The sequence below is a fragment of the Venturia canescens genome, chromosome 4 (genome assembly GCF_019457755.1).
Source record: "Venturia canescens isolate UGA chromosome 4, ASM1945775v1, whole genome shotgun sequence".
In the NCBI taxonomy this organism is placed as follows: Eukaryota; Metazoa; Arthropoda; class Insecta; order Hymenoptera; family Ichneumonidae; genus Venturia; species Venturia canescens.
The window spans coordinates 3,922,965-3,938,737 of NC_057424.1; the positions used below are offsets into that span (position 1 = coordinate 3,922,965).

A 15,773-nucleotide genomic window follows, 5' to 3' on the forward strand; every position below is an offset into this window, starting at 1 on the left:
CGCTGCGTCAAGCAACGGCCAGCAGGGTCATTATGCAGCAAATTATCCACAAAGCTCGTCAACGGGACATTCTCGATTTTTTTTACCATTTCCTGTTAAAATTCGATTGCGATAAACTTTTCGAGAGACTCGAGGTTTCGCATCGAAATTGTAAAAATTTTTGTTGAAATCGTTTTCCGTTGTGCCGTCATGTGCGACTGTCTGGTTCCGAATTCTTCAAAAGTTTGATCGCATAAATGAAATCCCATGCCACCGAGACAGAACGCTGCATCGATTCGTGAAATCTAGCTCTTGAACGTAACACAAGGAAGAAACATAAATAAAAAATATGAATTAATCATAGAGACTTAAAGGTTACAAAATAAAGATAAATTATTGCAAAATAATTTATTTTTATATGAAACGAGGCAAGGAATATTTCAAGATTAGAACCGCTCGACGCGGTTTTTCAAACTCTTTCTGTAGCGGATCCATCATTGATCGAAATAACATACAAATAATTATTATAAATCTTCCACTCGCTCTCGCTCTCTCGCTTTCCGTCTTTCGCAGATCGAGAATTATTATGCAGAGTTTGTTGAATGCGTTATCGAAGAGCGACGATAACGGGGGCACCGATTCAATTCGCTCAAATCACTCGTTTATACGTTTTTACATATATATGGAAAAAGACTTATCACAATTGGTCCGCGTGTTCTACAGAGAGAATAAACGAAACTGAGTATTTGTCCAGTTGAACCGCACTGATATCGTCCATTCCGCTCAATGTTTTTCATCACTTTAATGCCATTAGATTACATCACTTTGCGTGTCTTGTTCTGCTCTTCGCTTCATTCGAATAAGACTCTCATGACGCTTTAAATATAGTATTAAAAGTATACATTTCGAGCGGCTCGCTCGAAGACTTGATCAAAACTTAATCTAATTCTACTGCTATGAATATCAAAAAGCCGCCCGATCCTTGCACGTCTCGATTCAACGTTCGATATATCCGGAGCAAAAGCAGAGGGGGTAAACGTCATTGTACACTTTTCCGAAGATCCGGAAGTTTTAGCGTTTCAAAATTTTCAAAAGAATGAAAATGATAAAAAATGTAGAAAAAAAAAATGAGGAATTTCGAAAGAATTGCGTTAATATAGATTTTTGCAGTCTTTTCTGTACAAAACGAGACGACGATTCAGTGGCAAGGTGATTATCCGATAAGCCGCCGACGAAGATCTCTGCATCTGTTCAATTAATATTTACGTGCACGCATGCAGACACAAGTCTATAAGCAGCGCGTATATTAACGCGCGAATAAACTCAAAAGGTCGACGCTCCATATGTAACAATAGCCTTTGTGCATAAAAATATTCAAGGACTTGGAATCGAAGAGCGAGTATAAATGAAAGTTTGTTTCTATGCCGAGGCGCTTGGACGTTCCAGAATTTGGGAGAAGATAGAAAGAGGAATGCGATCGTATGTTATGTACAGTTTATCGATGAATGAGTGACCGCGTTGAAGAGTCGCGAAGAGGTAGGCGCGGTGGGTAAGTATTTTTATTGAACGACACCGAGGGGTGGTTTGTGCTGCGCCGGCCTTTCGCGTATGGCACCGGCGAGGCGCCTGAATGGGAATTGAAGATGATAATAGGCGCAATAGGGCAGCGGGTCCCAGTAAACGAAGAGGGCGTCTCGTTTGTCAAGAACGGGAGCGGATGCCACGGCGAAACGGTGATGATCCGTGGAATATATTGTCCCGGTCCCTGCGGAGGGTGTTTGAGCGAAGAGGCCGTCGGAGCTCGCCGATCGTTGATTCGGCGGGGATGGAGCTTTTTTGTATTTTTCATTGAGAACGAAATTGAGGGAATTTTGACGTGAAAAGTGTCTGCACGGTCTCCAAACGAGCCGGGGATGTACGCTCGTGAGACAGAGATAAGGGAGGGGGACTCCGACGCGGCACGAAATGGGCACGAGGCCTTGGCTCGTCTCCTCGGGATCGAAAGCGAGCTTGAAGCTGAGATGGCCGTTGATCCTCTTGGCAAAAGGAGCACGAAAGAAAGCATCCAACCACTGATTAACGTCATTGCGCTCTTCCGGCACGAGACCCCGGGCCTCGTCCAGGCGGCAAGTTACGTTCGCAACGACTCTCGAATCCTTGACCGTCGTACAAGTAACCAGTTGATATCCGCTCGCAGACGAAGCCGGTTCCCGAACAATGAGCCAGGCTCTCCTCTCGCTGATCTCGTAGCTCTCCAATTTTCTGTGCAAATTACGGGGCACCGTGTTGTCGACCGAGCACGGAAGATGGAGCTTCGCTCGGTCCGTCATGCCGGTCGGACCGGCCGATATCATGAGGTATCTCGCGTTCCTCGCCAAATTTCCGGATTCGTAGAGCCCGAGCAAGGCTTCGAGGGACTTGACGAGCCTGTGCTCGGGCCTGGCCAGTCCCAAAATCGAGCACCGGCGCATCAGCTGCAACGGATCCTCCAAGCTCGAGACGTCCGCGGCTCCGGGGACGAAACACTCGCAGCCCATTATCTCGAGGTGAGACTTGGCCAGAGAATCGTAATATGCGCTGCTCGTGCAGCTCACCGGTATGAAGTAAACTACCTTTTCCCTCTCGACTATGCTCTTGAGGGCGTTCACGTATTCGGCGGCCGTGGCCGGACCCGGCCGCGGCACGTTGTAGAACCGGGCGCAGGCCGTCGAAAATCTTGCGAGACCGAAGAGCCCCTCGATCTCGCAGACGACCACCCGAGCTCCCGCCTTGTAAAAGTTCCGAGCAAGATGCAACGCCTGAATCGTACTGCCCCCCGTTATCAGGACGCATCTCTTGTTACGGGATCGCTCCGAAGAGGGCGTGTACAGTACTCGTATGAACCACTTTATTAAATTCAGGGGCAGTTGGATCGTCACCCAAAAAACACAGATCCACGCCGATATCCAAATTACCGGAGCCCATGCTACGTAACTCAGAGTTTCGTAGGCGCGCTTGAACGCGCGAAACGCCAGGTTGACGTACCAGCCGAATATCCGAGCGGGAAGAAACATTTTTTTCACCGGAGCACTCTTCTCGTCGCGTTCCTTCGACCGGAAGATCCTCCTCTTCCTCCAGTCTTCCCCCACGCTTGCTGATTTCGACGAGCGCTCTTCGTTCGTCTCGCGATCCAATTGCCGGTAACGAAAACTCTCAAAACTCTCAAAACTCTCAAAGCTCGAAGTCGAGAGAGGATTCTCGTGTTGGGATCCGAGCGCTCCACCGGAAGCGTGCTTCCGGTTTTCCGAAACGATTGTTTTCGCCTGAGACAACGAAGAACTCGAGAGGTTCGAAGTCGACCTCCGAAAGGTCCCGATCGGCGGGCTGTTCGATGGCGAAACGGACAACGGCGACGAGCCGGGAGCAGCGGCGGGCCACGATGGGGGTGGCGAAGCACTGTTGCTCCTCGAGTTCGGAGGACTCGAACAACGAAATCGCCTTCCTGAGGCGCAAACGTCACTCGAACAGGCCGGCATCCTCGTCGATGCGTTTTCGTTTTTTCACCCACTTATTCCTCTTTGCTTCGAGAACTTTTGTATCCTCGTCCAAACTCTCCTTCCTCCTCCTCCTCCTCCTCCTCCTCCTCCTCCTCCTCCGATCGCGAATAATCAATCTTATTTGATCCTATGATTATTTATCACAGAGCAAATAACGAGATTCTCGACATTCGGGTACGTGTGCGCGCGCGCGCGCGCTATGCGATTACAAACATTTTTACCATCGTTTCCAAACCTCCCTGCTCAACACTTTCAACTTTTGCGGTCTTCCGGGAAACAGCAAATTGGCGATTAATCATCAATTAAACTCGTCCCCGCAGCAACGTTCTTACGATTTTTCCAAACACTCGCACCGCGCACGATCGAATATCTCACCGCCCGATCAATCTGCTCGACCAAAGTTTCCCACGAATTTTCTTGTACGATTTTTTGCTCTCTCCTCAACGTAGCTGCCGCTCCACAATGACATTCTACCTCGTGAACCGGAATCTTTCTGCAACTGACACGCGACGCGAACTGAGTCAAACTCATTGAAATCCCGCTCTCTTATGATGTCTGCATCTCCGGCGCACTATGAACCGAGACCCGAGACCCGACGTGCGAACAGCTTATCTAATCGTATTAACGTATATATAAATACTTTTTCACGCATACCGGTCAACCGCAGCACCGGGGAGGGAGTTGCGAAGCCGGAGAAAAACCGAGGGAAAAAGAAAAAGAAGAGCGACTCGAAGATATAGGGGAGAGCGGGGCAAAACGGGATGCCCGAAAAATTCGAGAAATTTTTTTAACTTTTTTTTTCTCAACTTTTATATTTGTCCGAAAATGAAGGAAAAATATATTTTTCCAAAACATCATGTTTTTTTTTTTTTTTTTTTAATTTCCACTAATGTCTACGACAGTAATGCGGCAGATATAAGGGAACGTGTGGAGCAAAGTGGATACCATGAACAATTAAGGTAACTACTGTACTGCATGCTGGTCAAATGAGTGCTAAATTTTCAAAACACCCTGAGACCAAGTTAAACGTACCGATTAAACGCATTATTAGTGGATTTGTATTACAGTTGATTTTATTAACATGTAAAAATATGAAAAACGATAGTTTTACAAAACAATCAACTGATAAATGCAAATATCCACGATGACACATTTTCACGGGTATTTTTCAAAGAATTATCTGCGTTTTCGAACTGATTTTATTGCAACAAGTCTCATTTTATTCCTTAACTGATTTTCTACGAATTCACCGTGTAGTTTTTTTTTTTTAAACTTAATCGTTTCACTGTTGCAGCTAATTGTTCATTAAGCGAAGAAACTTTTTCATTTATAATTTCTGAAGGAATGAATTTAAAGAAAAAATCTACGTGGTGAATTCGTAGAGAATCAGCTAAGTTACAAAATGAGACTTGGTGCAATAAAATCGGTTAAAAAATACAGATAATTCTTTGAAAAATATCTGTGAAAATGAGCTGTCATGGAAATTTGCATTTATCAGTTGAGAGTTTTGCAAAACTATCATTTTTAATATTTTTTCACGTTAATAAAATATGCATGAATGCATATCTATTAACAGTAAATTTAATCGATACGATAAAATTGGTCTAAAAGCGTTTTGAAAATTTAGCACTCATTTGACTAGCATGCAGTCGGTTTACATATGTGCTGTCAACTACTGCGCTACATGTTAAAAAATTGATTTTTCACAGTAATTTTTCATATTCCGTGAATAAAAAACATATTATGGGGCAAAGGGGACTTCCCCTCGAAAAAAAATGTTCTACGGACGATTTTGACTTGATGTCTCGAATGTACGGTGAAATTGAATGAAATTTGAATTAAAAAAAAATAGAAATAGGGCAAAGTGAACTTTTTGAAAAGAATAATTTTGTGTTGACTTTGCACAATTTTTTTCCATGAAATTCAGATTTTATTCAATTTCATTACAGTACATTTGAGAAAATTAGTTAAAATCGTCAGTGGAGCAGTGTTTTTGTGTCACTTCGGCCCATTTTTATTTAATTTATTTTGAACTTCATTAAAAGTTCTTTGTTTCGTGACTTTTCGTTTCAACAAAAGAAGAATGTCGTTAAGTTCAAATTTTGGCTGTCATATCAGGTCGAATTAGTTGTTAGTTGGCAAGAAGAACATAAACATAGCTGCGAGAGTCACTAAATTTTCTTTGTCAGACACGTTTCCCGTATTTTTAGCGAAAAACTCTAGTCAAAATCGATCGAAAATTGGATCCACTGCGCGTCGTATCAAAAGTGGACTCTCGCCTAGTGCGCGTAAGTGTCTATGATGATGATGATAATGATGATGATGTTAGTTATCGATGGAATTAATTAAACCTCAAAGATACATCCCTGAGTTTGAAAAAAAATTTGGAAAATTTATATCAAGAGACGCGGTAGCGGCTCAAACTGCAGCGCAAAAGAAAAGCCAGCGCGAGCCCTCATACGCGAATATGCCGGTTTTATGACGTCACAGAATTTTCAAACGGCTCTCATAAACAAACCATTTTATGAAAGAACCTGAAAATTGGTGATGATTTTTTTCGATTTTTCCCTTTTCATTGGTCTTTGTTGCAATTAAATCCGTCCAGTCGATCCTGAGATATGTAACGTTAGTGATTTAAAATCCATCATTTCGGGAACTTTAATTTCTTAGAGACAGACGGGCGTAAGTTGAGCATGTTTACGTTTGGACTTACGTCCTTAGCACGATTTCTTACGATTTGTCACTTATCTCTTACTTTTGGCAAGTCTCCTTTGCCCCAAAATTTTTTATTTCAGAAAAATCCACTTTGCCTCGAGTGGCCAGCACCTCCACACAAATCATGTGGCCATCATGAACCTATGATTCGGTGAATGAAGAATACAAACTTTTATAAAATCAAAACGCACCCAAGGTGCATTGAACGAAAATTATAAAAAAACAAAAATTTCACAAATTTTTTAGGCAAATTGCCCCGGAAATTTTTTTTTTTAATTGAAAAAAATTTCAGTACATTTCTTCATTTTTGGGAGTAAAAATTGTCAATTACACTGAATAACGCGACGACGAGAAGTACGATGCACGCAACGATGAGGGGGAACCGGACGACGCCTTCGTTCCTTCGTTCCTGCAATCCTCTGCTCCCGAAGCTCCCGCTTCTTCTCGCCGCACCGTAATAAACCCATGAAAAATAAAAGTCCGTGCGATTTTTCTACCCTTTGCGAATCGCGCCCGACTCCTCTCCCATTATTCTCAGCGAAATTTATTATTTTCTTGGCAAATCAAGAGATGCCTGCCTTCGCCGAAGGTTGAACGTTGAACGCCGCGCGCGCGAGTCCATCATCGTGCGGGGCATGCATGCTGCGCGAGTGTGATGGCGGTGCACGAGCACCGGCTCGTGCATAGCTTTTGTTTAAATGTTGTGTGACTAATTTCATGCCTCGCGGGCGGGAGGGGGAGCGCGTTCTCGGATCATGGCGAGCATTATTTCGAACAGAATCCAAATTAGGCGTAGAGTATTGTCACAGGTTTATAATGCAACTCGGTGAAAGTGTATTTTTGGTGAGCGGCGAATGTGGCGTGTGGAGGGTATAAAATTTGCTCCGTTGCAGGGTAAAGAATTCTCGATAATGTTGAAAAGTAACCCCAAACCCAAACATTGCGCAAGTCCGGGCTCGGTGTGCGATCCCCGAAATTTCTGGTCCTGGTTGAGCAAGAAGAACGAGTCAAAGGAGTCATCTCAGGAAAAGTGGGCTCGAAGCGCCTGCGGCGAGCCGCCTTCGGAAAAATTGCAACCGTACAATCCGGAATGCGAATCTAAATGCTTGCAGATCAGAAAGTGCAAAGACAACGAATCTGCCAGAAGGAAACTGACCAACTGCCCAGAGCCGGAAGCAAAAGTTGACGAAGGGAGCCGAGGCTCGAGCTACTGGAAAAGGCTCTTGGCGGGCTCGTTCTCGGGGAAGAAGAAACTGCCGGATCCGAGCACCTGCCGAGTTCTACAATGTGAGAAAAAAACGTGTCGAGAAAAAGATCCGAGGTTGAGGGACCCGCGGTACAAAATTACGGCTGGCGATGCCTTCATTTTCACCGAATCTTCGAGAACAAAGTTCTGCAAAGCTCGAGAACCTTTGCCCAAGTCGCCGCCGTCGCACAAACTCCCGAGAGCTGTTTTCACCAAAAATTTCATCGAGCGGGCAGCAACGGTGCCAAACACTTGCGCCGATGCCTGGCACGCGGAATTCAGCTGCGATCCTACCCCCAAGTGCTCTCCGCCGAAAGCTCCCGTTCTACCGTTCGAGGAACTGAGGCCACCGAGCAAACGGAAAAGCAACATTTCTTGCGGTACGAGACCTCGAACGGAAATCATTCCGAACCCGTCACGCAACGATTCCGATTGTTGCGACACCTCCAAATTCAAATCTCGACGAGCAAGAAATCCCGCTCCCGGCAATCAATATACTCTGACCAACGATCCGATTACACTTTCCCTCGAAATAAATAGCGTCAGGGGAAAATCGAGATTGGAGCAGCTGAAAAAACTAACCAGGGCCAAAGAAGTCTACAAAAGCTCCGAACTCCTCGCAAACGTCGCTCAGGACAGTCCGGACCGTTGCCCTCCTTCCTCCAAATGACTCACTTCGGTCATTCGATTTTACAACAACAACAACAACAACAACAACTGATGCTGGGAAACGTCATGCTGAAACTCTCCTGAATTAAATTTTCAATGTGGAAAATATTTGTTTTTGTAAATATTGGAAAAAAAAAGTGCAAAAATGTGATGAAAATAAAATATGGTTCTTCGGCTTCAATGATTTATTGATGATAATAATTCATGGATACATGCGCAACGATTGATGATCCTTCGTGCGCGTTGGAGGGATCGGTGCAATTGAAAAATTTCAATAACTTGGGGTTTCAATAAATTGACTATTTTTAGTTTGTAAAATAAACTCGTCCAAATATGCGATTATTGAAATAAAAAGAAACTATCGTTTCGAGCACAATACGCATTTTAAATGTACTCGAAAATAAAAAATAAGCGCGATCGAGTTTTTGATCGCGTTTGCATTTTGCATTCAAAGATTCCATATTAAGGAGTTTCGGTACAGAAGTCTAAATATTAAGACATTGATGAAATTTGGTGATAATGTTCTTCAACATCGAGTGCGAAAACACAAATTTTTTCAAAATTTTCTTCTACTTATATAGTTATCGAGTAATTGCGCATTAAAGCAGATTTCTTATGCCCGGAATGTATACCTATACATATGGAAATGGTATGCTGCTTGTACACGTGAACTTTAGTGATCAATTACTCGATAACTGTGTAGAAGAAAAATCTTTAAAAATTTGTATTATCTAATTTGGCACTAAAGAATATGTTGACCAAATTTTATAAAATTCTGAACTTTTTGAAATTTTTTATGTTTTTAGTATGGTTTAGCATGGCAACATTGTATCGCCTGTATACCGAAACTCCTTAAGATGATGGATCAGTCGGTAATCAAACCTCGAATTGGCAGTATTACGATATCTGTGGCCCCAAGTTTTGACTATGTAGTCTTTATATCTGGCCCAAAATAAGACTTTTTTCAAGAGTGACAAAAATCGAAATTCGGCCTTTTAAGGGGTGAAACAGGGGGTTGAAAGTTGAAGCATTATAATGTTTGTGGTCCCTAATTCTGACGATACAGCGTCTATATTCCATCGAAAATCAGACTTTTTTTTATTTACTCAAGATCCAAGTTCGACCATTAAGGGGGTGATAGAGTGGTTTCAAAATTGCAGCGTTTTTATAATGTATGTTATTTGTGGTCGCTAATTCTGACCATGCAAACTTTTTTAAACAAAGATAATCGGAACTCGGCCTTTGAGGGGGGAAAATGAGAGACATGAAGTTTGCGTATTATATTATTTGGGGTACCTAAATTGTTTTAAAAAAATTTGCAAATTAAATGTGTTCTTTCGGGGGCTCTGCCCCGCGGGGGGTTTCGCCCCCCCCGAGCCCCCGTTGATGGTTGCGTTCACGGATATAGTTCCGAAAGGGACACTTCGATTTGAACACCCAGCTTTTGCACACATAAAAAAGAGGTTAAAACAAGATCACACCTAAAATTTCAACCGCGGCAAATGTTTTTAAAAATTTTTATCACCATTTTTGTGTGGCGGTAGCCAACTCGCGACGACGCGCACAGAGCACCTTCGATGGTGTGCGGAATCATTGGGCGAGTTTTGAGCACTTTCAATGTATGTGCGAAATCGTTGGGTGGGTCTGGAGCACCTTCGATGTGTGTGCGGAATCGTTGGGTGGGTTTGAAGCACCTTCGATGTGTGTGCGGAATCGTTGGGTGGGTTTGAAGCACCTTCGATGTGTGTGCGGAATCGTTGGGTGGGTCTGCAACACCTTCGATAAGTTCCAAATAACTGCCGAACACTTTTTAAATTACTCATATATTCTAGAATATAAACGTCGAATTTCAAGAAAATCTGCCAAAAAATACTTTCTCTTAGAAAAAATTAAAAATCTCTGTTTCATCCCCTTAAAAGCCGAATTTCGATTTTTTTTACTCTTTAAAAAAGTCTTATTTCGGGCAAAATATGAAGACTACATGGCCAAAACTTGAGGCCACAGATATCGTAATATCCCCTTTTTATTTTTTCGATCAGACGAACGATGTGGAAAAATTTCCTTTTCAAAATTTGCAGCTACTATCTCTCTCGCACTCACGGTTGTGATTACCGACTGATCCATCATCTTAAAGGACGGGTTTGGTCGAAACATTGACCACTATAGTTTGGTCGGGGCCTCCATACTTGAAAAATCCATCAATATTATGCACAAATTTCGTGTAAAAAAATGATCGATTTCAACATAATAATCCCCGTCGTTAAAAGGTTAAAAAACGACGCGAACTTTTTGATCGATCGCGTGTAACAGATTTTTATAAAAGAAAGAGATTTTAATAATTGGGAGCAGCGTAATCCAGTTTTGGAAACAGTTTTTTTTTCGATTTTGTTTTAGGAAAAATAGCCAAAAACGTTTTTTTATCATTTGAATATAAAAATGCGTTTTCAATACACGAGTCTAACATTTATTGAACTGGACAAATAGCTGCTAACATGATGCGGTTAGTTTAACAAGTAGAGCAAATGAAAAAATTGATTCCCGTTGCCGAAGTAAAGTGAAGACAAATTCTTGTTTGACGCGTACGTTGCAATTCGAAGCTGCTGTCGCCCTCTGCGCGGCATTTTGTCTAATTAAAAGCAATTCGCGGCGGCGGCGCGATTCTCGTTGCGAAGAGAGAGCGGATCTTGAACCTTAGATCTTTAGCTTAGATCTCACTGTTCAAAATGGCAGCGACTTCGAGGATGGAGTGCAGTGATTTTTTAGAATTCCAGGTATATTATTGACAAAAAAGTTATTCGACATCGATTGAAAAAAGATTCTAGTGATTTAGTGTTACCTAACCGATCCCCTCACATCAGATTGTTTCGTATCATTCGTGTGTGTGATAAGTACGAAATTGTTTGAACCAAATACCGGTCGGGCTCTTCGAGCAAGCGTGTTTTTTCATAAAAATGTGCATGAATTCGTTGGAAAAATCGCTTAAAAACTGGCTGGAATCTCTAGCATTTATTTCTGTTGTGCGCAGCCAAACGCATATTGCGATTCTGAGGATAGAGTAACAAATTTATTAATAATTAGAACATCTCGAACCACTCGCTTCATGATTCTAACCTGAAAATTTGGTTGCAACTCTAAAACAAGAAACTCTGTGCATTTATTACTATTTCAGGACAACTTGAAGAAAATGAGACAACTCGATGACAAAATAATTTATCTATTGAATACAACGATCCCAACGGAATCGTTCAGAAGTCAAATAGATGTATCCGGAACTTGCAAGGATCTGTTTCAACAAATACAATCGGGACATGCCCAGCGCGAGATTTCAATTAAAAAATGCTTAAACACATCGAGAGAACGCGTTAAGCAACTCAAGGAAGAAAGAGATGCTAATCAAGATGATCCGACGATAGCAAAAAAATTGCGCAAAGAACAATATACTCTGAGAATGTTAGAGGCTGAACTGGGCGTCGAAGAAGTAGTTAAACAACGTACCACCAAGGTGTATTATGAAAAGTGTCGAAGCTATTACAAGCCCCCTACCATAGACTCTTGAAAATTGTCTTACAATTGTTTATAAATTTGTTTGTCTATCCCATTATTGTCGGACAATTGCAATAAATGGCAAGAAAAAATAATTTGTACTAGTAGCACAGAATAAGATGATTTTTTCAGGACAGATTGTTGATTGAATCCCTGTGTATTATCGTCACAGAATTACAAAGTGAAAAAATTTTTGAGAAACATTTGTAATGTACATATTGCAATACATGATTTACAAGAAACATCGGACGTGAAATTTTTCCTTTTAAAGTTTTTACAAACTTGAATTTTTATTAAATGCTTGAACAAAGTGTTTGTGGCAATTGTTGGTTTTTTTTCGAAACTAGTGTATCTGTCAAGAAAAACTAAACTCAGCACTTATTTAATAAGCACAGTGCGATTTTAAAATAATTCCAAAACATCTTGGAAAAACAATAAAAAATGGAACTTTTTTTTTTATCCCAGGAGGAATCATTAGAGATCCACAGACATCAATTCGAAAAATAAGTTGTTTGCTTACTTTATTCCTAGACTTCCGCAATCGAAGACGACCTTGATTTTGCTGGTGGAATAGGATTTTTTTTTTTGGTTTTTCCCAAAATTTCTCCATTTTTTTGTATAGGGTTTTCATTATCACATACGAACATCACTTTTCGACTGCCTTTTAGGATTTACTCCCGAACAATATATTGTGAGGGTTGAGGATTTGAGGTCTCAATATGGTTTGAATTGTGTATCTCGTTTGTTTTATTAAAAAAATTTATAGTAGTTTATATGAATATATTATATTAAAAGTTGATTTTGTATTCGCGTATATATATATATATCTATTAGGGTAAAAAATACGAATAGATGTGCATAAAAAAGGACAGATTTTGAAAAAGATGAAAGACTCGTCAAGCTTGAGTATTAGAATAACTATTATAATGTCATATCAACAAACGCTTACGAAAATTATTTTCTTACAGACTTCTTTCAAGTTATTTTTCCTTCCCTCGCATCATAATAACTAGCTCATTTATTGTTTACGTGAAAGATTCATTTCAAGCCTACAGGCTAAACGGGTACAATACATTTTTTATAACTATGTTGTTTTCGGTGCAACAGCAGTCAAGCTTTCTCTGTACTCTTTATTAATTTTTTCGTGCCAATCCATATTGTCTTGGGCTAAATTTTTTCCAGCTGCTGCTTCCTTTTTTCCAGTCACAACAGCCCATACACATCCGATGAGTGTAAACACGATCATGATATTAGCCACGCGAACACGAGCCTGCGTCTGAACCCTTTGCAGCACGTCAAGTCTGTGTGAAACAGAATAAATTAGTTTTTCACATGTTTTTTCTACTGAAATATTTGCAGTTAAACCAATAAACTTCTTGGCTGCAAAAACTCGAATTTGTTTTTAGAATTTGCTTCGTTCCCACATGATAAATCGATTTATGAAGAATTATTGCTACCAAAAAAAATCATGAAAGATCTCTAATAAAATCAGAAATTTTATCAGAGATTTCAAATTGTAACACCGTTTTTCAATTAAATTATACAACTTACGTTACTTTTTCTGGAACAGCTTCCACGTTTGGGTATTTTTTCATCCAGACCAATACTCGCTTATCGAAATCAGAAACTCTCTTCATTTTAGGGCCTGCATTGAAAAGAAAAACATATGGTAAAATAATAGCCAAGTGATTTTTCCCAATTTTACAAAGTTTCTCAATGATCACACATTTTTTTATTCAGATTTCCAGAACCATTACCATAATCAACCATTAGAATATACATGAAATTACAATCTGTGAAAGCCCTAGAATGAGAAAATAACAAAATGAACGAAAAGATTATTATCAAGTTTAGATACTTATTCATTTCAGAAATCATCAATATTTCAAATTGTTATTATTACATAATAGCCATCCTACAGTGTGCCAAATTTGTTTCAATTAACTTGGAGTATGTGCTATTTCAGTATCAATTTAGTCTCCATTTTTTAAATTGATAGCTGTCCTAATGGAATTTGTCTCCTAGGATTTGAGGATGTACAGGCACAGTCAAAACTTTTGATTTTCAAATCTTTTAGATTCTCGTTACAGTTCAAATTGAAAGTCTTTATGATATAATCATTCTAATTTTTGGAAGTTGTCAAAAAACAAAAAATATAGTATTGACAAAGAAAACTGTAATTACCAAAAACTAATAACTGTTCTAAACTACTGACTACCGGAAATCTCCGTAGTTTTGATAACTAGTTTTTTTTCTGTAGTGTCTTGTACATATACTCAAAATAAATGACCGAATTTTTATAAGAAAAAAAAATATTGAATGGTCATGATGATGTTAATAGAGATGATATTTATAATAATATTTGGTACATTGCATTATATAATTGTTCAAACGGTTAATTATGAATAAAAAATTGTAGCAAGGCCATAATAGAAAGTTTCTGTATTTGTATTGGACGCCTGTCTTAATTTGAATCATGCTCTTGACAAACCAACCTAAAGATTTACAATTCTGACAGTCTATTATACTCATTTAAATTCTAATCCATTCCGAAATGCAGTATAGAATGAAATTTAACGAATTTTTGAAGCTTAAACGCAACCGGGAAAAAGTTATCATCTTTCAGGATCAGTCAGTATATCGCAACCGTGAGTGCGAGCGAGAGATAGCTGCAAATTTCGAAATCGAAATTCTATGACACAGTTTAACCGATTAAAAGAAGGCTCTGTCAGTCGATTTTTGCCATCGTTCTGCGTAGGCTGACATGCAGAGCCTTTTTTTAATCGGTCAATAACTGTGTCAGAGAAGTTAAATTTCGAAAATTCCAAGTGAGGTTAGTCGACTGATCCATACATGCGACTCAAACGTATTGAAAAATGACGTCTAATTTTTTGGCACGGCAAGGTCGTATGTTATGAAACAAAAAAAGGTCGGTATAGAGCTGAGCAAGACTGATGAATCGAATAAAAAGCATCCCCTTTTTCGAATCGACAAAGACGCGAGTATATATCGAATTTGAAAGAAAGAAATGAGACATGAGTACAACAAATGATGGATATTTTGTAATCTCGTGAATAAAGCAAGCATAATATGAAATCTAGGTACATGTTTAATTTTAGGTTATGTAAATAAAAGCATAGAAAAATTTCTTACCCAAAACTTGCTCCTGATCTGGTGTTTTTGTTTGTTTCGGCACAGCAGTTTGGGCCGTAGCATTCGTTGGTGTAGATACTTCTTTCACATCACGTAGCGCAGCGTTATTTCGAAAATATCTAACATTTCTGCCAAACCTGCTCATTCTCATTAAATACTGAGAGAACATCTTTATCGGTGAAATCGGAAAAGTGCGCTAGAAGAATTTCTTTTTTATTCAGTCTTCGCAACGACTACTTTTAGATAATCCTGACCGAATATAATTTTTATATCACACTTGAAAATAACCGTCCGCACGAACGGACGGATGTGGACTGAACCAACTGACCCACTGACAATGCGTATATATATGTACACAACTTCAGCACACGCGCATGGGATTTTGACGTCTCACAGTTAAGTAGGTATTCAACTCTCGAACCCTACGCTTAAAAAATCATAGGCATCCAGAGTTCGATTTCACATATCTTTGAAAGTGCCAATTTTTTTCAGATTTTGTGATAATGAGACAATAGTAGTTGAGTTCCAAGCGTATTTCATCAAATTACGATATAAAATGCAACGAGAAAAATTCTAATTTTTTCGAAGTATGACTCATTACATATTTGCTCATTGACCGTTATTTCCCTTTTTCGAAATATTTTTCCTTATCAGATTATTGTTATACAATACATGAACCGCCAATTCCCCTATCTGTTTGATGTACACGCGATACTCCGAATCGAATTGGGATTTAATTTATTCCTTTATCAGAGTATGGTTGCTTGTATTTCCTGTTATGATGATACACGAATAAAAATAAGGGTCACTGATTTCGTTTCGGTGAGATCCCCAACCATCAAATTAGCTCATGGAAATTCTCCTACGTATTTTCGTAGGCAGGAAACGATAATGGAAATTAATTTGAAAAAACGACCCGTTATCGAACCAGC

The 15,773-nt window shown here is 39.9% G+C and overlaps 3 protein-coding genes across 3 annotated transcripts; 1 reads left to right on the top strand and 2 right to left on the bottom strand.

The window, feature by feature from the left end:
* Window positions 1-372: 372 nt before the first annotated feature.
* LOC122409315 (uncharacterized) lies at window positions 373-4,052 on the bottom strand. Its single transcript, XM_043416781.1, has one exon. The coding sequence runs from the start codon at window positions 3,492-3,494 to the stop codon at window positions 1,539-1,541; it is 1,956 nt and encodes a 651-aa protein (XP_043272716.1). The 5' UTR covers window positions 3,495-4,052; the 3' UTR covers window positions 373-1,538.
* Window positions 4,053-10,792: 6,740 nt separating this feature from the next.
* On the top strand, window positions 10,793-11,930 carry Ccdc58 (Coiled-coil domain-containing 58). Its single transcript, XM_043416152.1, has 2 exons — window positions 10,793-10,916; window positions 11,315-11,930. Exons 1-2 carry the CDS (start codon window positions 10,869-10,871, stop codon window positions 11,699-11,701), a joined length of 435 nt encoding a protein of 144 aa, XP_043272087.1. The 5' UTR covers window positions 10,793-10,868; the 3' UTR covers window positions 11,702-11,930.
* Window positions 11,931-12,590: 660 nt separating this feature from the next.
* Window positions 12,591-15,178, bottom strand: LOC122408990 (UPF0389 protein CG9231). The gene is made up of 3 exons (XM_043416151.1): window positions 14,842-15,178; window positions 13,240-13,333; window positions 12,591-12,989 (listed from the first exon to the last, which is right to left on the bottom strand). Exons 1-3 carry the CDS (start codon window positions 15,008-15,010, stop codon window positions 12,773-12,775), a joined length of 480 nt encoding a protein of 159 aa, XP_043272086.1. The 5' UTR covers window positions 15,011-15,178; the 3' UTR covers window positions 12,591-12,772.
* Between the last annotated feature and the right edge of the window lie 595 nt (window positions 15,179-15,773).

Excerpts from the sequence above, each read along its gene's own strand:
- LOC122409315 (XM_043416781.1), bottom strand. The coding sequence starts at position 3,494 with ATGCCGGCCTGTTCGAGTGACGTTTGCGCCTCAGGAAGGCGATTTCGT.
- Ccdc58 (XM_043416152.1), top strand. The coding sequence starts at position 10,869 with ATGGCAGCGACTTCGAGGATGGAGTGCAGTGATTTTTTAGAATTCCAG. Across the intron at positions 10,917-11,314 it reads GTGATTTTTTAGAATTCCAG|GACAACTTGAAGAAAATGAG; the intron begins GTATATTATTGA and ends TTACTATTTCAG.
- LOC122408990 (XM_043416151.1), bottom strand. The coding sequence starts at position 15,010 with ATGTTCTCTCAGTATTTAATGAGAATGAGCAGGTTTGGCAGAAATGTT. Across the intron at positions 13,334-14,841 it reads AGATCAGGAGCAAGTTTTGG|GCCCTAAAATGAAGAGAGTT; the intron begins GTAAGAAATTTT and ends TTTTCAATGCAG. Across the intron at positions 12,990-13,239 it reads GCTGTTCCAGAAAAAGTAAC|ACTTGACGTGCTGCAAAGGG; the intron begins GTAAGTTGTATA and ends TGTTTCACACAG.